The 25538-nt window shown below is 39.7% G+C and overlaps 1 protein-coding gene across 1 annotated transcript; it reads right to left on the bottom strand.

The window, feature by feature from the left end:
• Positions 1-401: 401 nt before the first annotated feature.
• LOC111221859 lies at positions 402-20114 on the bottom strand. Its single transcript, XM_022745481.1, has 2 exons — positions 19450-20114; positions 402-7440 (listed from the first exon to the last, which is right to left on the bottom strand). Exons 1-2 carry the CDS (start codon positions 19660-19662, stop codon positions 6544-6546), a joined length of 1110 nt encoding a protein of 369 aa, XP_022601202.1. The 5' UTR covers positions 19663-20114; the 3' UTR covers positions 402-6543.
• Between the last annotated feature and the right edge of the window lie 5424 nt (positions 20115-25538).

The raw sequence follows: 25538 nt of genomic DNA, 5'->3' as shown, positions 1-25538 counted from the left end.
CAGCATTGACACATACTGTCTACAAAGTTGTTTTGGGAAATGGCCATTGAGTGCTCTGAATGCTAATGGATCTTCATTGACAAACCTTTGTGGGAGGGCAGAGCCAAGTATTGATTAGGAATCTAGGAGAGGTTCAGTGAAAGCACTCAAAGCAGTTTACATTAAGAGGTCAGGAGAGAAAAAACAGCTGCTGATCAGGAGAGGGTGGAAAGGTTTTGGTTTTGAATTTCTTCCTTTCCTGTGGGGAACATTTGATACAGTGCAACTGCTTCCCCAAACTAAAGGTTCAAGAGGTCAAAACTGCTGACTAGGCAGTTTTCCGGAGCAACATTACTGTGATCTCCTAATTCCCTGTTTGATGTGAGAATAAAAACGCAAGCAAAAAACATTTAAAATATCTTTAATCATTGGATAAGCTTATATAATTTACATACTGCATAATATTTTTCTCCACATCAATGAACATGAACCAGGTATTTGTTGAACGTTTCCACTTTACAAAGAAAAAAATAATTTTTCTCATGGACACATTGCATAACAAAATAATAGAAATGCATCGTACCATGAAAATAAAAATAGTTCCACTCACTCAAGCAAGATATCGATTCGACTGATCCAGTGTACTGCAGTCAGTCTCAGTGGCTTTTTAATCTTCCAATCCTCGCTTTGTGTTGCCTAAGTTAAGTTTTGGACCCTGTTCAGAGCCCAGCGTGCACTCAGTGGGGTTTATTTCAGTTCACGTCCATCTCTTTGAGCAGTTTGGGATGTGAACAAAACACACACACAGGGATAAAGTAAGTTAAATAAGATTCAAGGAAAGGAAGTGCTTAATGGCTCTCTTTGAGTAGCTGTCAGGTACCTAGAGACCCTCGTCAGTTCTGGGCTAAATTGTGCTTGTGTATGTTTGTGTACATATAAGAGGAAGGAAGAAAACAGCAGGACACCGGGAGTGGGAGCTTCCTTTTAGCCATATGCTGTGTGCTGTACTGCTCAGCTCACTGTTTCTTCCTCTGCTCTGCCTCCAGGGAGACACAAACAGTCTGTCTTTTAGCTTCTCAAAAATGGCCAAAACTTGCAGGCAAAGAGCTCTTGACAGCTTTTCAGGTGGCTTAACAGAGAGGGTGACTGTGCTGTGTATGAATACTGAACAGAGCAGTGGGGAGTGTGACAAAAAGGAAGCAAAGCTGGTATCGGCAATGACTTCATGCACAGTGGTTTAGTGTGCTGCAGTGAAAATGAGAGACCAGCTAAATTCCTACAATCAAAAAAGGAATATAATCATCACCTGAAGTTGACACTGAATGTTTGGCTTGTGTTTAACCCGGTGGCTTCTGGTTTCTATGTCTCAAGGACTTTTCAAACACTCCCTTTTTTTATTTATTTTTTTCTTACATTACAAAGAGTGAATTATTTCAAGCCAAAATTGACTGTTTGACAGGTACAGAGGATTCCTAATGTAACAAAACTGGAACTTTAAACTGTGTTTTAACATTGTTGTGAGCCATCTGAGAGGGAGAAATCACTATTTTTGAACATATCTTGTTTAGCTTTGGATAAAACCTATTCTTAGTCACAAATACAGTCAGAGCCTGAGATTAAAAGTCTTAAAATAAATATTTTTAAACATTTTCAAGAGGATAGAGATTAGTGCTTTTTGCAGCAGCCAGATTCAGTCACTTTCCCTAAATTAGCCTGTATGACTTTTTCTCTTCTTGGTGGTTAATGGTTAATTTACTAATGCTTTACAGCTCAATTATAAACATTAATAAGAACAAATTTGGGGATTGCAAAATTTACATTGGTTGGTGTTTATCCTCTCTGGTTATAATGCAGTTAAATGAATGTAATCTATCAGTCAGTGTTCATGGGTTTCTCACTTTCTAATTAGCCCACAAGTCTCCCAAGTGTATGTTAACATGTCATTAATTAAAGGATGTAATCACTGAGTCTTCAGATATAAATGTTAAGTCATTAATTCAAGTTAAAAGTGTTAATAATTAATTGATTTTGGACCATATCATCTGCAGTATTTATTTAATAAGTGGTCAAATAATCTAACCAATCAAAGGGATTTTTCACAACCTGATAACCCAAAATGTGTCCTTATTAGTAGTTTATAACTGATCTATAAAGCATCAGTAAATTAAAATATTAACGAATGAATAAAGCCATTACTTTCAAGCTCTTTATAAAGGGTGCCTTATTGGAAAAATGTATCTGAAAATCCAGGAAGGTGTTAATCATCACATTAACTGTCAATATTCATCAAGAGTCAGCAGTCATGTCATCTGTTCTATCTCACCTGCCATTATCCAAACAGTGCTGTTGTACTGCTGCTGCAGTGAACACTGTCTTATGCAGCCACTAGAGCCGAAACCTGGTCGGTCTCATTGTCATGACAACCGTGTGGATATCCACTCGTCTATGTAATCATGCTGTTTGTCTTGTGCCCAGAATAGCTGGAGGGTGCCTGGCACCTGAAGCCAAGGCAAACACATCAAGCCCTGGGCATCTTACGAATTGTGGACATCACAAAAGGATAGAACAGAGGGATTTTTGACTTGTGTCCATCTTCACTCCTTATAAAAATTCTGGAAAGTGAGGAGAGACATTTATTTCAGCTTTGACAAAAAGGTATTTCCCACAAGCTTGCCAGTTAGTAACACTTCCATTTTTGCTCATGCACACAGCAATTATCATCCCTCTCTTTCAAAAACAATCAGGCTGCAAGCAATTCCTCCTGGCACACAGACTGTCAGCAATCATTAAATCTTTGCCAAAGAAGTTAAAAACAATGTTGATATTCCAGTTTTAGACTGGACGTGCTCAGTGAAAACACATTAAACCATCATGGGTTACAGTATATCTTCAGAAAGACACACTATAGTTGATGTAATGTGTTTTACAGGTTTTGTTCCCTGCACTAAACTGTGTTTTTTTTTTTTCATATGGCTCAGCTAATTTGGAAAGAAAACCACAAACTAGCAGAACAGACAGTCTCTTTGGCATGCAATATTGCTTTACAGCCAACACATATGTTAAAAGGGGAAGGGGGCTTCAAATGACTTCATGTCTGTACTGTGGCTGGATGATATACCATGGCTGAAATACTCATCCAGAGACTGGTAGATGCTCTGTTTGTATGTAGAGAGGGAAAAGATTCCAACTCGTCCAAGAGTTCAAGGTCCAGTTTTAGCTCAGTTTTCCTTGCCTGTCTCCAGGACAGGCCTGTTTCTGCGGTGCCGGTTTTATGGTGCTGTCTCCAGTGAGAGGGCATTGTGTGTGCATGATGTGTGTGTTGGCACAGACTGAACATTTCCATCAAGCCAGTGTGGTGGTGGAAAGTCGGATGAAAAGAGAAGCAGGAGGAGGAGAAGAGAGGAAACACTTCAGTGGCTCAAACAAATGGAGATGCTGAGTTTAACATCTTTCTGTAGCTGCCTGTAGAGATAATATTTCTGTACAGAGAGATCCAGCAGAAAGTGAATTAAAGTGAACTAGCGAAGTTGACTCTAAGTCGCAATATATATTAATGAAAGCAGTAAGCAGTTGACAAGTAGTTCACTTTTTACATGGAGAGAAAAAGGTAGATCCATTGACTGCTCTCCAAATCCCTGAACCAGAAACAGCAGGTCAAGCGTTGGATTTATCCACATGTTGAAACAGTGTACACAGGTCTGTGTCAAAGCTGAGAAAGCAATCCATTTCTTATTTCAACATAAACTCAATTTTTAGCATTCTAATTAGCTTAGTAACTAAAGTAGTTAAGCTACTCCAAAGACAAAGAGTTAGCTTATTGTTCAATTAGAGTTTGTGAGGCTACAGGTTATGTAAAAAAGCTGTCTTCCCACCTAGTGTGTTCACCATGCAGTGTAAAGGCCTACCAGTCCTGGAGGGTTTTTTAGGAGCTCTGTCCTGCTTTTTACTTGATATTACCTTCAAGCAACTGAAGGCAACTTTATCCAAGTTAGCATTATATTTGCCAAATACCTAAGTTTGTCCTCATCCTCAAAGCCTTTTGTCTGGTAATGTTAAAAGTGAACATATTTTTTACTGACTAAGTATGTAAGCTATGTAAGGACAAAAACAAAAGTCTAATTTTAGGACCTAATGATAACTTAATTTGGTAGCTAGCTATTAGCCGATAATATCTGCCAGGCAAAACAACATTCATCAGCTAGAAATAAGAAACCTGCTTCTGTGTTGACTCTGACCCTGAAAGTTTCAAACAGTTCTCAACAGTAAAGGACAGAGCTCAAGTGAAAGAGGTGTACAGAGGAGTATAATGATACCGTACAATGGAAGAATGAAACTGACTTTAAATGTCAACTTTCAGAAGGTCATAAGATAGCCAAGCTTTTTAGAAGGAGCTTCTTTTTTTGACAAGGTACACTGTAGCATAAACACTTGAACACTGATTATGTAATATGTCCTCCATTTTATTTATCAAATGTGTTGCACAACCCCTGCAGCATTAACATGACAAACTGCTGACTGGTAGGAGGTGTAGTAACACTGTGACGAATGAGCTGAAAACACATAAAAACCTTTGGGACTCGTCTATTCTTATCCAAACCTGACAGGCCAGCTGTGCTCAGGCAGGCAGTCAGCACACACAAACACACTCATCCTCTCCCTGTCAGTAGTCTTTCGAACTCCTGAAGAACAGACAATTTTCATTTTCATTTGCTGAGAAGAGGCTGCTTATGTAAGCCAGTAGAAAGGCCTCAAAAAATATTGCTTTTCTTCACTGATTGTGTTGGGTCTTCCACACATTTCTCACAATTCAACCAATAAAGCTCTCAGCACAGGGCATGCAATATCCACCCAGCCAACATAACACAATTACCACTCGACACTCCAAGAGCACACAGACTGCTGTTGGTCTAGCCATTTGTACACGCAAGCAGTGGCCAGGAGGAGGCAAATATAATAAAGTTAAAATCAGTCAAAAACCCAGATTATCATAACAACAGTGCAGTCATCTCAGGAGGGGAAGTACAGGCATATGTAGCCAAGGTTTACACCAATCAGGCACAACATCTGCTTTTAAAAACTAACACAGATTACCATGACGTTAAAACGAAAATATTCAGCCATATTCAGGATTTGTCTACAACCAGTCACGACTAGTACCTGATGCACGGAGTAGCTGTACTGTGATTCAGTGAATATACAATATTGCAGATGGTTGGTTAATCACTGACGTTATTAGCTCCACAAAGACACAAATGCTAACAGTGGGTACATTATTTCTCAATGGGGGAAACGTTTACTAACCTCAGCGCTCTGTCCCCTGTCGTTCAAATCATCTACTATTGTTAAAGGGAAGTGTTTGGGGAGAAACACGCTTACAGATTTAATCATAACACGTATATTTAACATTTTGTTAATACTTTAACAAGTCATACTGTCTATAATTATTGGAAGTGCTGTCCAAAAGTAAGGGTCTATACAATAAATTTTATTTATGACTTGAATGAGAGGTTGATAAGGGGGACCTTTGGTTTTATACTATTACTACTATCTTAAATGCAGTACAGGAGGCTAAGTAGTGATCATTGTAGAGCAGTGGTTCCCAACCTAGGGTTCAAGACCTCCCCAAAGGGTCCCAAGAAAAATTAAGAAATATGAAAGAAATTTTTTTTTTTTTTTGTCAATTTTTAGCTTTTTTTATAGTGAAATCCTAGGTATTTTCCATGTATTTCACCATTTTCCTTTATTTTCCTTGAAATAAAATTTAAAAAAATCCAGGGAGGAAAATTCATGCTCTGGTTGAACTGGTTTCAGCTCATGACCACAATAAGGCCATAACCTGTGAAGAGAGGCCACATTTGTTTAATTTTAAGGGCTCACACAACAACACGGCTGAGAACCACTGTTGTAGAGGATACACAAAATGTTCAACAGGACGTACAGTATAAAATAATTGAAAAGCAGTCTTTCTTTTACGGGCTCAGAATAAATATATAGTATTGTACTTTGTGGAAATTATTTTTCTGGGTGAATAGTAGAAAGTCAAATTATATTTTAAATCTCTAAATTCATCATTAGTTGATACTGTATACCACATGTCAATCTGAAATCATGTTTCAGCTCTCCATCGGATCATCTCACTGTGCTTTATTGTTAGCTAAAAATAAAATAGAATAAAGTGAAATGAAATGAAATGAAATAAAATCAAATAAAATCAGGGAATGCCAAGAAAGATCCTGAGAAAACTATGACACAGGATTTTTAAATTTTCCTAAGTTTGTGTGAGGCAGCCCAGTTTGGCTAAGTATGGTCAAAATCCTGTAATGTGCATCGATCTTATTACTGACATCAATGTTTTATAGAAAGTTAGTGCAGTCACAGGAGGGAACAACAGAACAATAAAGTTATTCTTTGTCTTTTAAACCCAGTGTCTTTCAAAGAAGAAAGCCTCACTATGTGCATTTCACAACAGCAGTTCACTCTTCCTCCGACCTTCACTCATCTGGTTTTTGATGTTACAGAGGGAGTGGTCAATAGTGGATTTAGTCTCCTCTTTTATTATCCTTCTTACAAAAACGTCACATCTTCTTGCGACTGCACCCATCGCCAGTGCGCGTCATACTCCAGATGCATTTTGCCATTCATTTTGCAAGTGTCCAACTCTATTTTTCCATTTTTGTAAGGTTTGAGTTTGGGGCTCTGGCCGGTTCCCAGTTTCTCAGTGAGGCTGGGGCGGGTTGGGCCGCCTGTTTGTGTGGCTGGTTTCTCCAGAACGCCGTTAACCTTCATGGATTGTGCCTGGACATTGTTCTTAGAAACAGGGCTTCCCTTGCCGGTCTCTGCAGCCTTGCTCCACACCGGAGAATCTTGCTTGGGGCCCTCAGACTTGGCTTGAGGAGAGCTGACAGGAACAGCTGGTTTCTCAGTTGCAGTCCCACTAATCGCAGTCCCAATGACAACACTGGTAACCACAGTCACTGGTCCACCTTTCACCTCCATCCCATTTCCAGCCCCAACTCCATTCTCATTTGCCCCAACCCGAATCCCACTCCCAGCCCCAGTACAAGACCTCATCCCTAACCCAGCTCCTGTCCCAGCTACTGTGGCCCCGGGGCCTCCCCCAGTCCGGCCCCCAGCAATAGCATCTGAAACCAGTGGTGTGGAGGAGCAGATGACCGACTCTGAGCTGGAGGGGCAGTATTCATCCATGTCATCCGCCAGGGTGTCAAGGTAGCTGCCGATGGAGATGTTATCCAGCTTGTCATTGGGGTCCTGCAGGCTGCTCCAGGAGCCTCTCCAGGAGGTGTCAGGGCCCTCTCCCAGGCTGTACTGGCTGCTAGTGAGGCTGCTGCACCGGCTGGTCAGCGTGCTGCGCTCCTCCAGCAGCCATTTCACCGCCTCAATACCTTCATGGACTGCCAGCAACTGCTGCAAGATCTTCACATCCACTGAGCGCAAGTGGGCCTGAGGAGAAATAAAAAAGAAGATAAGGATTAAATTCCATGGACACAGTAACATTGAATGTTTTAATTTTTTATTGCACTCCTCTGGAAATTTTGCAGTTTTCAATAGGAAAGAAAAAGTTATATATGAGAACCAGACACACACTGCACCTGGGGAACCACCAGGACTATTTATTTTAAGCAGTCATCTTTGGCTCTAGAGACGAGTGCAAACACCATTATAATGCTATTAAACCTTTGCAGATTACCATAATTGGAAGTAACATATAACAGAAGCTGGCAGGTCTGGGTATACTGTAAGCTGCAACTGGAAACAAATAAGGTAAAGGTAGTGGAAAAGTAGTTAGAGATGGAAACAGGGAGAGACAAACAGGTAAAAAGAGGGAGAAGAAAGTTTAGAGTAGCAAAGTGTGGTGGATTAAGCTGTTTAAGAGTGTTATAGGACCTAAAGTAACACAGAAGGAGAAATTTGACACAGTGGAAAGTATGACACAAAAGAAAATCAAGAAAAAAAACATCACTTTCCTGCAAAAGGCTTTGCATAGATGTCTAAATGCCCTTTAAATGGTTGTGTGTGGGGGAGTCTGAAAAAGCTAAATGGTGGATAAAAAGAAGAAGACGGCTGTAGTCATGGAAAATTCCACCCCAGAATACATTAACAGAGGTCTGTGGTGAAGTGCAGGGCCAAGAGGTGATATATGGCACCAACATTCAAAGCTCAGCTTGGTGATCTCCACCTCTCTCTGCAGATAACCAGTCTCTCTCTCCAAGCTCAAGCCTTTAGTCTCTCACTATTTCTCAGTTTCCTTCACATAATATTTTTCCTTTATTACTTTTTCTGTTGATCTCTCACTGTGCCACTCAAGGCTGAATTTGTATTTCGCCTCACTTACTGTGATTATGGCTAATTTCAGACAGGTCTCATACAGTTTAGTCCTACTGATGATAAGAACATACAAAAAGAGGGAAAAAAGTAGTACATGACCCAGATCTGCCCTAAAATTGAATGGGTCCTTCCCTGGCCTATGCCCAATTCCTGCATCAAGTTTGGTGCAAATCAGTTCAGTACTTTTTGCATAATCCTCCTGATGAATAAACAGACAGAGGTGAAAACCCAACCACCTTGGTGGAGGTTTAAAAAAAAAAAAAAAAGAAAAAGTAGCTTCTGATGTAGTAAACTACTTTTGCCTTGTTGGCGTAGCGTAGCTTGCTACCTTTCTCTGGGTGTAACTTCAGTGTAGTGAAGCTTCATTTAAGGTAGAGTAACTGGTAGCTTAAAGCTCACTTCACTTTCCAAGTAGCTTCCCCATCACTGATGCAAAGTAAATCACACCTGAAGTAAAGTACCCAAAACAAGTACTTTACTGTATTATACATAACGTTATAATGCCAATCACATAAATATGACAGGGGTGATAGTCATGGCACACAGAATACACACAGAAGACACATATATAGTATATGTCCATAAACATAGATTATACGTTGTGCTAGTAATTTTAAGGATCATTTTACAGCAAATTTGTTAGAACATGTAGCCTTTTATCAACGATTGGTAGAAGCGAAAGGACCTGAAGCTGCTTAGACCTATTTAGAGTCTTAGTGTAGCTCTTATTTCAGGTCCTTGTGACCTTTCGGTTATGTCAATAAAACATATTGACTGAAACCTGCCAAGCTTCTCATCTCTTAGTCCTGCATAATATTAACATCTGTAGTTACACCTCCAGTGGAGCGATGCATCATGTAGATTTAGTGTGTCAGGTTTCTCTGTCATGATTGATCTGTGTTGCTCAAAACAAACAACTTCGTTCAAGAGCCTGAGATTCCTCCATCTACAAGGACGACACTTGGTATGAATAGAGATGAATACCCCTCATGCATCATCTCTGTGTGTAGGAGGTGGCAGACCTTTGTATGAACCTGTCACCAGTCAGGACATGCTGCAGGGTAAAACCACTTTAGCACATTTAGTCCTCTCCAATTCAATGGCTTCCCTTCATCTTTCTCAGTATCAGGCCCTCTGTGGTTAAAACAAACCACACTGTAGGAAACGGATTTAGATCAGTGGTTAACAATCTGGATGTTGAAATCCCCAAAGATAAATCTGACAAGACACAATATGATATATGGGAGAACAAAGAAAAAAATCTACTATGCAAAATATTTTTTTTTCCCCTGACTTTTTCATGTAAAATAAAGGAAACTTTCACCACTGATTTAGTTATTACTGCATCCTCACATTGAAAAGGGTTAGTTTGGCTCCTGGTAGTTGGAGCCCACTTTGCAATCCATACTGAAATGATCAGTTGTCATCACAACCAATGGCTGTACAGGGCTAATTCATTAGCTCAAACACTGTTACAAAACACTGTCTACTTTCTGTTACTTAACACATTTAAATAGGTTATTTATGTGACTTTTGAGGACATTGTGTTGACTTACATAAAGTCTTGGAGGCCTACCCAACCCTAAACCATAACTACTACATGCCTAATCCCAACCCTTACCCAAACCTTAACCTAAGCATATCTTAAATGTTAACCAAAAACCAAGTCTTAATCCAAAAATACAGAAATTATGAAGCTTTTGGGGACCAACTCTTTGCCCTCAGAAACGTGATGAGTCACCAAAATGTGGCTAAGGTGTCTGACCCCACATTGATTGATACAAGTATACACACAGAGAGACAACACACATCAGCTGACAAGCAGAAAAGACACCTGGGATAGGACATGAGGCAGAAAATTGGAGCTTTTACACGGGAGCTTGTTTGCAGGAAAGCAAATGCACGAGCTGTGTGGTCTGTGTGGAGATATGCTGATGCCAAAGTCACACTGTACGCTAAATTACACCGGCAGACACAGCTCTAACAGCATCTGATGAAGGGCAAAGAAACAAAGAGGGTGAGGTAAAGAGGAGAAATCAAATAGAATATAAATAGGTTATAAGATCCACCCATCCATCTATCCACTTCTACTGTACATGAAGCACAACAAAAAAAGCGTGTGTGTGTGTGTGACTGTGAACCCACTGGCATCCTGGCACACAGACATTTGGGGTGGGGTTCAGGTTTGAGGTTTTTCAGCTGGCAGAGGCTGAAGGCCTAATGAGGGTGGCAGTAAAAGTAACTCCATGCCTGTCAGTGCTGAGGTGGCACAGTGTTAACTAAGCTGAGCGCGCTGCTGAGCTGGGCCTGTCTGAGAATATAGATCCTGTTAATTCATTGCTGCTTTCAAAACTCAATGTTGTACTCCTGCTTCTTCAGTGGGAAAGCTGCATTTTGTATGAATTTTGATTGTACTGTCATATTTAATATGCCGTCCATCGATAAATATGGATGAAAGAAGGATTCAAATAAAGAGTTGAAACAAAGCTGATTAACCACGTAGGCAATAGACAGAAAATTAATCAGCAACTGTTTTGGTAAGTGTTTGATATTTTTTCAAGCAAAAATTCCGAACATCTCAGTTATGAGGATTTTTGTTTTTTAAACTGGAAACTTTGGGTTTTGGAGCATTGGTCGGACAAAATATGCAACTTGAGAATTTTATCTACGGCTCTAAGAAATTGGAATGAGCATTTATTTCAAATTTTAGACATTATATAAAAAATAAATGATTAACTGAATAATCAAAACAAATAATTGGCAGATTAATTGTTGCTGTTACAGCTATAAATATGTATCTGTTTCACTCAAAAATATCCTCTGGCTCAGAAAACTGCACAGAATTAATAATTAATCCCCTACTATTCAAGAAAGAACTGTTTTAGTGATTAATGTAAGTTAAAAACATAAAATGATAAAGAAACAGGGAAAAACAAGCAGAAATGTAAAAAAGACAGATTAGTTGCTTTCATCATCCAAACTTAATTACTAGTGTTGGTTGTAGTCTTCACAGAAATGCTTTCTTTATTTTAAAAAATCAGACTGTAGATATTTCCTTGTTTAACTAAAAAAAGAATATGCAAATATGTCCTTAATGCAAATTAGATTTCACGTTTTTGCCAAGAATTAAAAATGCCTACACTCATCTCCAGTTTGTGCCTTGTATCGTGTGTTATGCTGCTGTTGCTAAAGGTTTTTCTTTCATCCCCATTAATCTTATTATTTCCAGATTGATTGCAGCCTTTTAATTATGTGATGAAGTCAAACATACTCATTACAGAGAGGACACTGTCAAATGAAAAAGGTCAAACTGGGGCCAAAAGGTTTTTATGTGACAGCAGTTTATGTGAGAGCGGGGGATGGAGGTCCAGGACTATGCAGCCTTGAGGACTCAAACACCATTAATCATCTTTTCTCATTTTTCGGCCATTGGTACACAGCCAAACAGATTTCAGTTTTCCTACTCAGGCACGAGGCCAGGCACTTCCTGGCTGACCCACAGGATTCTGGAAAGCTCATTCCCCTGCCTTTTATATCCAGTACATAGCGTATGTGTGTGCACTGCAAAAGATATTCATCACAGCAATCGTTTATAATTCATCTAATTCAGTGAGAAGTCACTTGGTTCAGGATATTTCTTAAAACAACCTGGCAATGCTTGATTTTCTGGGTCTGTAAATTCCATTTTGTTTTCAAATAATCTCCTCGGAAGTTTCCTGGAAAGAACAATATAATTTGATTCTGATACAAAGTGATCAGTTGGTACACTTCCAGTTATTTCTAAATGCTGAACTAGCACACCCTGACATCTTTTATTCAGTGGATAGCAGGTGAGCTACATGTGCAAAATGTATCTACCAGCAAACAAACAATTCAGCATGAAAAATTAGGTGTCCAATAATAAATGAGGGAGTAATAAATATCCACCAGGGTTTAAATGGAACAGCTTCTTTCCATGAAATTCATCAAGAATCAATAATAAACTAAAATACAACTAATCAAATTTACTACAATACTACAATAGTCTCTGTTTTTCCTATAATTAGAGCCAAACTAAATGTTTCCTTCCAGGAACTTTTCAAGAACAGACAACAACAGACTTACAACAACTTAACACTAATAAAGTGTTACCAACAAGTTTTCATATCATCACAATTCTCTATCTTGTCAAATGTTTTCATGATTAGAAAAATGAATGAGAACAAATGAATCGATCCTTAACATTAAAGTAAAAAGTGCTCTGAGAAAGCATTATTTGGCTTCCATACTGAAAGAAGAGAAGGTTGGGGACCACTGGTCTAGATGCTCTCTTATGTTTTCTGTTTTTCTTTTTTAATGTGCAAGATGTTATGAAATGTAGCTTTGGTAATCTCTAAACTCCATAAATTGCCACAATGTGGGTATTATTTTTGTAATTTTGGCCATCATTCTGATCTGTATAATAATAATAATAATAATAATAACAATGTTGGCTTGTTTACAACCAGTCTTTGGCTGACTGCTCGTGTTCCTTACGCCCATCTGTCTTCATTATAGCAATGAACTCATCAATTACTTTAACCATAAATGACCATGAAAATAAAACACTCCTTGTAAGAAAGCAGAATTATCCTTTTTAAGCTTTCTCTTCATGTTATAATATACCATTAATGTGCTTAAATGCATCAAGACGCTGGGGGGATGTTTAATGTAAGGACACAGTTTCAATCATCCACTGACAAACCAGGTGCGTAAACCCAGACATTCAAGACATTTATGATACAGCACATTGTGATGACGTACGCACAGCTGAAGCCTGATCGGTGACGCAGACTCTCCTATGTGGCGAAAACAGCTTCCCAATGTCACACAGCTACCTAACAGTCTGCTGAATCACTGCCAGCAGAAACAGCACGAACACACACTCCATCTCCCATACACCAGCAAAATAAACACAGTCTCTCTCTCTCCTACTCTCTCTCTCTCTGTCTCTCCTGTCCCCTGGTGTCACTGCCTGTCGTTTCATATTCCTAATCTGACTCGGGCACACTGCAGACATACGGAGTCCTTGCAGAGAGTCCCTCCAGTCTCTAGTAGACAGCAGAAGGTCGCCCCTATCTCTCTCCACGAACCCCCAGCAGCTCCATCTGTCTGTGTTCACCTCTGAATGCTGCGTAAAATAACCACTCATCCTCGTTGTCCTCCGATTCTGTCACATTTTGTGTTTTTCTGTCTCTGTATTTGATTGGAAAAAAAAAACAGCATCTTAATCCCTCTCTTTTATTCTGTTTCCTTGTTTTACACTACGCAGCACGTATGTGAACACGATATCTCTGGAACTCCTCAGGGGAATTTGCAGGATTTCATTGCAGAGTCCCAGTCAGACCAAATGAAGATAAAATGTTTCATGAAATCACAACACAGGAAAAAAAATTCTACTGCATTTCAGTCCTGATTTGAACAAGTGGCTTTTTTTAAATTTGGTATCAGTCTCTCCCTTTTGTCCATCTATTTTCATAAAAGACTTATTGTCAAAACACAAGTGACAACGCAGTGTAATGGAAGAGGAAATGGCAATGTTAAATTGTTACAGTCCGAAACCTGATTATTCTTCTTATGCGGTCGATAAACCCTAATGCTCCAGCTGCTGTGAAATCTGAGAAGTCCATTCAAGTTCATTGTTAAGTTCACAGGCATCAAAACAAGACAGAGAGGAAATGAGACATAGTAAACAAAATGTGATGGAAGAATAAAGGAGCTTGTTTAGCAATGATTTAATTAGACAATCTGGCACTGACATTATCTGTGAGGAGATAGCCAGTAGCCAGACGCAGACAGAAGATTAGATAGAGAAGTCCCTACAGTTCAGCAGCTCTGCACTCAAAGCTGACTTTGCACTGACATTCATCTACACAGAGGTGGAAGATGGAGATAGAGAGTGACAGGAAATAGCTACAGAGAAAGAGAGAGACAGGGAGACATGGACAAAAAAAGGAGAATGACATATCCTCGGCAATTACACAACATTTGCCCTTTGGTAGCTTAAAATACAGGTGCTGATCATGAATAAAATGTTCAAAGCAGCCAGGGCCTGCATGTGTGTGTGTGGCGGACTGCCAGCCTTCTGTGGTTTTAAAGGAGTGTATCCGTATCCAGTAAATCTGTTTCGATCAGTGCAGAGTGTGTCTTCTGTCAGACAGCTGGAGACGAATGCAAAAGATAGAAGCTTTAAAACTGATGAACAAGCGACACTCAAATCATTGATAAGGACATTTATCTGCTTTCAGTCTGCACTGCTGTAAAACGGTCTCGACCATACTGAGCCATAAGCACTGAGAAAGCACAGCACATGCACAGTATACTAAAGCAAGATGTTAGACAGCTTAGAGCATTATATACTTTCATATGTGTCATCTTTTTAGGCCTTTCTTTACTTGGAGGTCAAAGGTCAGCGCCACAGTGACCTCACAAAACACAGTTTTGGCCATATGGACACAATATCTCCGGAAACTCTTCAGGGGAATCCCTTCAAATTTGGCACAAACATGGGGCACTCAAGGATGAACTGATTAGATTTTGATGGTCAAAGGTCAAAGGTCGAGATAACCTCACAAATCATGTTTTTGGCCTCTTGAATGTGATATCTCAATACCGCCTTCAGCACAAAAATGCACCTGGACTCAAAAATTTGTGGTCAAAGGTCAAGGTCGCTGTGACCTTACAAAACACACTTTCTGGCTGTAACTCTCAAATTCATAAGTGATGACATTTTATATCCAAATGGTCAAAGGTCAACTTCACTGTGACATCATAATGTTCTGCAAAAACACTTTATTCACACATTAACACATCATTCAGAGCTGTAAATCAAAAGGGGAGATTGTCATTGCCATCTGCAACTCCGCTGGTTGTTGGAAGCATACAACCACGAGGTGGTAGTTCTGTTTTGTCTAGCATAAGATTGTATAGGGGAAAAGTTTTACACTGTGTCATTATGTTACACTGAAATGTTTCCCATAACAGTTATGTTACCTTTATAAATATAAAGCGAATATTTTTGAAAATTTGAAGGATGGGATGAGCGTTTTGTCTATTTCAAGCTGATACGTTGATGTGTTTTACATAAAGTTTTGTGGTGTGAAGTTTATATGAGAGGTGAAAGACAGCTTGTTTGTTCCAGTCTAACATACACTGTAAGGAGTAGAAGAAATGCAGCATAACATATTGTTTTTCCTGACAGTTAGCAAGAAGCAGAGCAACATTTCATTTGTGGTGGTGACACAGTGACAACATTGCCCACACACACACACACACACACACACACACACACACACACACACACACACATTCCTTGATCTTACAGTAGACAGAGGCTGCAGCAGCCATGCATCACCATAATGTGTGGTTACAGATGCACTAGATTAACAGATGAATGAGGAACAGACAGACAAATACAACTCACAGAAACACTCACACAAATATGCAAGCAATGTGAGAAAAAGTAGCAGATATTAGCCTGCTCCAAAACATCCTGTCTGTGTGTGGATGTGAACGTGGCTCTCATGAGCTTCTCAGCATGACAGAGAGTGTTCAGGAAAAAAGTGAGAAAAACACACATCCAGAGACTCTGCCAGATTAAGCGTGTGTGTGTGTGTGTGTGTGTGTGTGTGTGTGTGTGCATGTGAGCTTTTCCATTTAGCATTACTCTGCAGACACTCTGTATATGCACTACTGCACATCTTAGTAAGCAGATTTCTGATGAAAGTGCAATGCTCAGAACTCATCTTGTGCACTCCCATCACTCCCATAGATGAATGAAACACACACACCGATGCGCACACACACACACACACACACAGAGAGAGAGAGAGAGAGAGAGAGAGAGAGAGAGAGACACGCAGCCTGGCTCTGTGCTGGAGGTTTCACGCCCCTCCAGTTAGGAAGTAGCTCTTTATCACTATCACTTTCTCTCTATCCTCCCTCCTTTGCAGCAGAACAGATTAATGGCTAAAACTGTGAACAAATCAGTCTGGTTCTCTGCTCTCGACAGATTTATAGAAACTCTCCCTAGATGCTTTGTGAATTCAAACTGGGCACTTTGGGCAGAAACACACTTGGGAACAGGCTGACATCAGTGTCTGGCGGTTACAACAGTTAATTTCTCTGTAAGTCCCATTTGACAGCCTAATAATTTTACTGTTTCCTATTTGGCTGATGAGAAGGTTGGAGACTAAATATGAGCCTGTGTTTCCTCTGATTTTGATAAAACTGGGAGAGATGTCACTGAATGTGTCCAAACACACACAATTAATTCCATATAACTGGCCATTATTTACACTTACCGAGTTCTCGAATGGACCTGCCTGCTATCACAGTGCCTCCTGTGGTTGATAGGGGATTGTTAATGCAACTGTAAAGGCTCTACCTCCGCCTCTACCAGCATCAATGTTGAAGGAGGACTGAAGGGCCATGCTTGAAGTATGCATGTGAGCCTTAGAATTTGGTGGAAACACAATGGGACACAATGGGAGTCTATAATTTTTACCATAATATGATGTTTAATAAAATAAGGTTTCAATATGGAGCACGTCAGCAATTGCTGAAAATGCATTTGTCCTAGTTTTGCAGAGTCCAGGGAGAAATCCTCAAATGTCTTGTTTTGTCTGACCAACCCCAAAAATATTTAGTTTGCAATTGTAGAAGATTGTGAAACAAGGAAGTGTTCACAATGGCAATCTAGTTTTGCAATAATTCAGTCATTAACTGATTATTAAAAGTGTTGCTGATTCATTTTCTGTAGATTGACTAGCTGATTAATCCACTAATCGTTGCAGCTCTAATGTGAAACATCTAATTATGTACTGCAGTCATGCAATAATGTAATACGAAACACGACTGTCCCCCCTTGAAGTAGTTAATGTGACATACACCAAACAGTCACAGCATTAAAACAGGAAACATTTTTATTGTTGTGGCTGACTGGTGTATAAGAGTTCATTCTGAACCATTAGTAATTTAATGTAAAACTTAATTTGTTATTTATTTTCCCTGGCCTCATGGCTTGACTCACAGAAAAATACACAGATCAGTCACACCATTAAAACCAGTCACCTGTCTGGTTTGTACACAGGACAAAAGTTTTTTATAAGTACAAATGAAACCAAACTAAATTACACATATTTGCATAATGTAGATGCAAGATGTAGAGTACGTGTTGAGAGGGCCAAATAGTGATTATAGGCCTACATTCTTAAAACTACTGCTGATAATGTTATCACATCAAGTGTTCTTTTACAGAGCGTTGTTTCCTCTTTAAGACTTACAGTCTCCTGCTTCTAAAGTGCATTTCGATCGCCAGAAACCTAGAAACCTGGAGTGAAGTAAGTTTCTATTTCCAGCATGTGACCGAGCTGATAATGTGTTTTGGATGTTTGGATGTAACCGATGTGTTTTGGAGCAACGCTCTCAGAAGACAGCTTGCTTTGTTTGGGAGGTGGTTTGTGGTGATGCATGTGCTCTATCACAAACACGGCCTGGGTGCACGCCTGCATCTGCCACAGGAATGTACAACATTCATGATCATTGAAGGAAAAGAACAACATTCAAGTGATGCATTATTGCTAAAGACCTCTGTGTTTAGAGGAGGTGGGGTCCAAGTAAACAAGAAGATAGAGAGATACAGTATTTGTATAATAGGAAAAAAAAAAAAAAATCAACCACTGCTCAAAGGGAAATAATCAAAGAACAGCCTTGGCTGAGCAAAAGAAAACATTTGATTGCAGTTCATAAGCTTTTAGCTGTGATAATCATTTAATGTGAAGAACAAACGCAGTCTTAAAATACATTTCAGAGGGATGATGTACAAATATATCACATGAAAAGTCTGTAAGTTTGCACCCAACTTGGTGGAGGGATGGGTTCAAGGGATGGGATTTTTTTTAATTTTTTTTGTATTTATTTGACATTGTGAAATATCAACATTTTCGTCAATATTTGTCCTTTCGCTGAATATCATGACTACATCATTATCAGATTTCTCTCAGTCTAAACTATAAGTTTTGTTATTACGCTTAATAATCTAATATTGGTCAGACTCTTTTCACAGTTCCTATGATGGCAACAAATGCATTAACTTGTGAACATGTAATGAACTGCCCTGGTAGACTGTTATGCTAACATCAGTGTTTAACTACATATTGATAATATACTAATAACAGTAATAAGCAACCTGGACTTGAGTTGTGTGTTCAATTGAAGTTATTCATTAGCTCTAAAGCACCTACAGTTAAGTATTGCTATAATGTACAAACACAAAGCTGTTAAATGAGAAATAACTAAACAGCTTAAGACTGGGTGGTCCTACAGTGACATGCAACCACAATGTTAAGAAGAGGCAAAGTCAAATGAAAGACTTAAAATTCTCATATCACTACCTCTGAAATAAAGCTTACCTGATTGGAAAAACAAGCTTGAGGATGTATCTTTGGAGGCCAGAACATAACCATTCATTCTCCATCATCAACAGATGTTCAGTGATGCTTTAAGGTTTTGCATTTTGCACATTAACTGAGCAGTGAATGTTGAGATCTTTAAAACAATTTGGTAGTCATGGTTAACATGAAATGGTTTATTTGATGATAAACATATTCTGGACATATTCCATCCTTATTTATGGAAATGAATAAATCCAATCCCATAGAAGGGGGATTAACTTCTCAACAGAAAATCTAAGTAGCTACTAACATTAGGAAAAAAAATAATCCTGATGTTATATAACACTGTATTGTTTTTCATTGATTAGGAGTTGTGCAACTGACTATGTATAGTTTAGAACTATATGCCTGAGTCACGATAAACAGATCAGCTGCTAAATTAGTATTAACTACAGTGTCCAGCGGAGCAGAGAGCTGGCTCAATTTCACAACCTTAGCTAAGCATCAATGTGACAGCTCAATGCTGTGGTGACTACAGTGGATGCCACATCCTGGAAAACAAGAGTCTATCACACGTCCAACAGCCTGTGCCGCCACGCACGCGCGCACAGACACACACACACACACACACACACACACACACACACACACACACACACACACACACACACACACACACACACACACACACGGTCGACTAAAGCAGTCTTACCATCTCCATCTTCAGTTTTCTGATCTTTTCATCCAAACTCTTCTTCCCCGTCTCCTTACTGGTGTCGTGCGCGGTGGTCAGCTTGGCGTCTCCCCGGAGAGAGGACGCGTCTTCCCGCATCCACCTGAGCAAACCCTCGGGGGTCTTCCGGCCGATTTTCATCTCTATGTCTTTCAGATCTGGGATGGCCTCGCTGGCACTGCCTTCCTCCATCGTTTGCCCCTGGGTTTCAAACGAAAAGATCCGCAGGGCAGAGATTACGTCCGCTTCGTCTCTTGGAAATTGTTGCCTGTCAAGCTACCACAGTCACTTCCTATAGGATTGTATGGCATCCTATGCGACTCCAGCTGAGTTGGACTGCGCCAGGAGAAAGAAAACAGTCTGACAGCATCAACACAGCGTGCGGTTATTCCAGCAGATAAACGTCAATGGCTTTTATCTTAGCTGTATCACCATCCTCTGTCAAAATGACTGTACCTAAACAAACTGGTGATCATCAAGTGAAAGCAGGAAAAAAAATCTTCTAATTTGCTGATTATTTCACGTGGCTTGTTGTTTGGTTCCTCTACAGCGGTAAACACAGTCTGATCTCCAGGGTCCAGTGTCCTGTGTGTGAGCACTGTGTGTCTTGTTGGAGATCCCTACACTGAGCTACATTGCGCAGATTCCACCTGCATGATGACAGCGACCAGCAACCGCAGAGTGGGAGAGAGTAGAGCCCACACCGTCATGTCAGCGACAATGACATCAAACAACGTCCGGTCAGGACTTCCAAAATAAAATAGGTTTAAAGGAAGACGTTGGTTCTGAGGAATAGACTACCAAAATAAAAGTGTCAACAACTTTTTTGTCTGAATCTAACGTCTGTCATGAACCGAAGACGTTTAATGAAGAATTCAACAGTAGATAAGCCCATACCGCCCATAAAAACACATAACTGAGAAGTTAAATATCCTGTGCAAGGCTGGATTACCCATAAAGCAAAATAGGTAACTGCACAGGGGTCCCAGACACTCAGGACCCCTCAGAAGCCCTAGGTTTATTCTGTTTCTGGTTACATAATCTATTTTGAGGCCTGGATATTGAAGAGGGTCTTGAAGAGTTTTATTGTGCTCATCTGTTGTAAAGTCTTGTTTTATCAAACTGCTTTAATTTTTCTGTGTGTTGAGTAGATGTTGGGCAAGGTAGTATTATTTTATCATAGGAGTAAGAGTAAGGCTGTAAACAACAATTATTTTCATTATCAACACATTGACATGACTATTATTTTCTTTAATAATCAATTGATTGCTCAGTATATAAAACATATTTCATTTTGTATGAAAATTGCAAATTTTGAGTTTATTATCATAGAAAACCAAGAGACTTGCAAATATTCATATTTGTTAAGTTGGTAGTGGAAATTTGCTGCCATGTCATCTCAGGTGCCTGAAGAAATAGTTAAACTGCCTTGTACAATGTGGCTCAATTGAAGCTGAAGAACTTTTTTTGCCCCAGGAGGAAGTTAATTAACCACTGTCCTGGATCAAAAATTTGTTGCCGAATTGCATGTCTTGCCCCCAGACAATACCTTTTATTCATGATGATGATGATGATGATGATGCACCACATGATCTCATAGCAGGTCTGGCTTATTTGGATATAATGACACATAGACCAGAGACCCAAGGCAGCTACAGTCGGACTCTCCCTAATCTGATCAGACTGAATATGATCTGAACCCAACCTGACTTTAATACAATTTCATTTCGGAATATTTACCATGTATGCATAATAGGTCAAACCAACAACATATACCGGTCAAAGCATTAATTCCTACACCATATGGATGCACCAATGGGCATGGACATTTTTCATCATCAGTTCTGTGGTTAGACTGTGTCTGTATATTCACTGTTTTAAGTAAAAGCAGTGTCAAAATGTGTTGCAATGGGCATGTGACCAAAAGTAGCACACATGCAATCCCTTTGCACTGTCTTCATGAATATCAGTGTTATTCTGTACACTAAAGCACACTCAGATCAAAAGCCCATTCCTGGTTATTTATATATTCATTACTTACACCTTGACATCTAATCCTAAAGCTTCAAAATGCATATTTCTATTCAGTATCAAAAAGCAAAGCAAGGACACATCCATGCAATAATAAATCTTTTAGTTTCAGCTGTTTTCAATTTCGACAACTTTAATTGCAGTTGGCTCAAAAAATTACAGTCGAAAAAAAAAAAGTAGGTGTAATTGTTTTTAACAGCCACAATCTTAGTTACTCAAATTACGGTGCAGATCATTTCACTGAGCAGCTGTTTTGATGCAGCAGAGCCCCTCTGGGTGGGATGGATGAAGAGTCTAGTCAGTGTAATGAGTTACGACAGTTGTCTGTGTTACTAAAGACTATCACATTACTCTTAATACACTTACACACACTCACACCCCGCAGCTCTACATGACACACTTCTCCCAGCTCACCGAGATTCAGTCCAGACAGACTTTTCCAAGACAGGCTTGAACCTCCTCATCTGGAGCCACAGGCACCGTGGCTGCCGCAATACATCAGGTTAAAGCTTGTGGTTATGAGACTGGCGGGCTGACGTATCGCATTGGCAATGTTTTGGAGTAATGGAGATTAAATTCAACAAGGTGTTTGGTGAGGATCATTTTTCCTCTGACATTTTCCCAATGGCTTAAGCAGGAAAGCATTTTATAATTTTATGAACAAATCTATCTGGAGGTTGTTTCATTCACACGGGCTGAGTAACCAAGACACATGGCTAACAAGGCTTTTAAACATCCCAATTCTTAATCATGGATGAATACAATTTCCTGAAAATGTTGCATCCGTTTTGTGAGCCTGTTGCACACAGAAACACAAAGAGCAATTCATTGGTGTAATTTGCAGTCAGAGAATGCCTTCAGAGAGCTGAAGAGATGCTTTTCACTGTGAACGCTCGCTCAGGGTGCCAGAGAGAAGCTGACTAAGAATGGAAATACAGTCGTAGTCAACACTGATTAGAAAGGCAGAGGAGTTCTCAGCTATAAGCACTAATTAAATGTACAAGTGTGTCTCGGGAGAACAAAAGGGAATCTGCAGTAAAAGGGGGATGGACATCTGTATTAAATAACAATATAGCTTAAAAGCAGGGTCAGGATTGAAGTGGATTATGGCTGTCTCAGTTTTTCTGATGTGACATGATGCCAAGATACCAGAGTGAGGCTTCTGTTTGCTGGGGGAGAACATATTTACCGAATTGTTAAATCCCTCCATTCTTATCAGTGATGTGGAGCAGTATTACAGACAGATATTAAAGGGATAAAAAAGGTGTTAATGGCTGGGGAGAGCTCATCTTCGAGTGAGGGGATGGGGAAGTATAAAGACTGGTATTAATGAGGGTTTCCTGTGATCCTATGTTCCTTTGTATTCAGTGTCACATCTCGTGAGGGGCCCCAAATTTCACAGCTATGCTCCTGTCAATGTAAATGTAATGTCTCTGCAGAGATGGAATTTAGAGAACTTTGATGCATGGTCTCTGCAAGTTCTACATAGAGAGGACAGAAACATGCTCAGATACAAACGCATTATGAGCAAGCTAACTTTCCTTTATGTTGCCAATGATTGTCTGTATATATTGTGGCCTATATGTCTACCGCTTCCAAAATATAACAAGTAACATAATAATATAACAATGATGATTTGTATTTGAAGCCCACCTTAACAAGGTAAGTCTACTATAAACTGAGTCTAAATAAAAGCTGGGTAAAGTGTTTTCTGTTCAGGTGGAATTGAATATTTCAAGCCTGTAATAAGCGTAACTGTAAATTGGTTTAAAGTGTAAAATGGGTAAAAATTGAGAGCGCTATTGACGAAGAAATGGCCACAGTATAGCTCGTTCAGCTAAAAAAAAGTCGGCCATGAAAAATACAGAGAAATCTATTGACAAAAATCTGAAAAGCTGTCTTGGCCCTTTTGAATGCACTTTTGAAACGGTCCCTAACTTGAGCTCATCAGCTCCCATCTACTGTCGACCTGTGCAGGCTTCAATATCAACATCATGAAATTAACAAATATTACTACAAAAATTTGGATGCTGTTTACATCTGTTCAGAGTACATTTCCTGTTCATATATCATATATGTGCTCATATCCCTGCTGTATATTGTTGTTCCTCTGTTACACACTTTGTGCCAAAAACGAAGACAGACACCAAAACAATTAAGTAGGTTAACAAGGGGTTAGTTCAAAAGCAAAAGAACCTTTACCAGTATGTGGGACACATATCCTAATCCTACTTTACAGGGGAGTACTGAAAGGCTAAAGGGATTATTAGGGGTCAACATCTCCCCCATAATACCTTTGTTTTGTCTCTTAGCTGCTGGAATGTAAAGTCTGTCATGGAAATTGGGGCTTTTTGGAGCACAAACAAGCATCTGTAATTATTATGTGACCATGCAATCAGCCTGGTATCCATGATGACCACCATGGCAACGGTTGTCGAGAGAACATTTTCAGATTTCTGCACACCCACATGGTACAAATGGAAAAAGACTACCCACTCGGGGGGCTGATCTACTGTACCAAATACACATTATGCAACACATCCTGATGGGAACTAGCTACTGTAGGTGCTTCAGGGGCAGCATAGGAGGTTCAGCACTAATTCAAACCTGACAGAGGCTTTTTTGTGTGGGTTTGCATGTTCTCTCCATATTTGCGTGGGTTTGCTCGAGGTGATCCAGATTCCACCCACATCAAAAACAGACATGTTTATGCAGTATTTAGAAGACTACACTAATTGACCTGTGTGCCCTGTGGCCTGATGGTCCACTGCTGCCAGCTGTGTCCCAACTGGCTCCTTCCTTTTTCAGATGGGTTAAGTCTTCTTTGCTCCCAGGATGGCAAGTCTCTGTTTTCTCTTGTCATGTAACAATTACATATGATGTATGCCTTATCCACATACCACACATTTATAATATCCAGCCCTAAATACAATTTAATTTGGACCAGAATCAAAATGCCAATACAACCTCACTCAGATGGTTGTGAGATTCTCAGATGCAAGTTACACGTTGCTTTCATGATATATCATACACACATAGATTGTGTTGTGTGTGGGGAAAGCATGAGACCAATTTTCTTAATTTGCAGTAACATTGCCCATCTTGAAGAGCGGTAAAACACCAAGCATGCAGACTTTCAACAATTTTGTCCCCAGAGCACAGAGATGAGAGCCATAAAACTTCATGCTGGAGTTGTTATAGCAAGCTACTGGCAGAACACACCACATACTCAAAACCTGCTCAGAACTAGTATTTTCTTGGCAGGTCAAAAAATATAAGCCTCCTCCATATTTCAGTAATCTAGCCATCATTTTACCATCTATCCCACCTCCCACCTACCAAGACTTAGAAATATGTGCTATTGGTCTCTACAATTCCGTCTGGGCAACGATTCTTTCAACCTAAACGATCATACAGGTCGTTCATCCCCATCCTTCGATATGACCCACAGGAATGACCAGCGGCGGGCGTACTGGACCTTCATCCTCATGTTAACATTAATAAACACAAGTTTAAGGCTGTGGAATGGTCACGGTTTGGTTAGGTTTAGGCACAAAATCTAGTTGGTTAAGTTTAGGAAAAGATTTCAGTTTATGTTAAAATAAGTACATCCTTAAGGTTAGAGAACCTTCATCGTCATGGTTACAACAGGTCGTAGAATAGTCATGTATAAAACAAACAACTTTAATCATCAGTTTCACACGTGAAACAAACGCAGTATAGTGTGAAGGTCCCGTGTTTCGTCGTCCCATCCATCCACCACAACTTCCTCCTAATGCAGACTCTCTCTCTCTCTCTCTCTCTATATATATATATATATATATATATATATGTCACCTGACTTCCTCCTTTGCTCCTGTTGTAATTAATACGCCTGCTAGTGGTCACCTAATGATAAAACGTAACTATGGGTTGTAATAAGATGCTTGCACAGACGACCTATGAGGTTGTTTTTTTACAGGAGGACAGTCTCTTCCTTGTGCTTATCACATTGAACTTATATTATTGATCTTGTTGTATCTAAACTGCTCTTACTA

Source organism: Seriola dumerili, unplaced genomic scaffold (genome assembly GCF_002260705.1).
Source record: "Seriola dumerili isolate Sdu_G_001 unplaced genomic scaffold, Sdu_1.0 BDQW01000002.1, whole genome shotgun sequence".
Classification (NCBI taxonomy): domain Eukaryota; kingdom Metazoa; phylum Chordata; class Actinopteri; order Carangiformes; family Carangidae; genus Seriola; species Seriola dumerili.
The sequence above is the reverse complement of the archived record's forward strand: the minus strand, read 5'-3'. Positions and strand labels throughout refer to the sequence as shown.

Bases quoted from the DNA above. Each gene is read 5' to 3' on its own strand.
- LOC111221859 (XM_022745481.1), bottom strand. From the start codon at position 19,662: ATGGAGGAAGGCAGTGCCAGCGAGGCCATCCCAGATCTGAAAGACATA. The intron at 7,441-19,449 runs GTAAGACTGCTT...ATTTCTCCTCAG, and splicing joins GAAAACTGAAGATGGAGATG to GCCCACTTGCGCTCAGTGGA.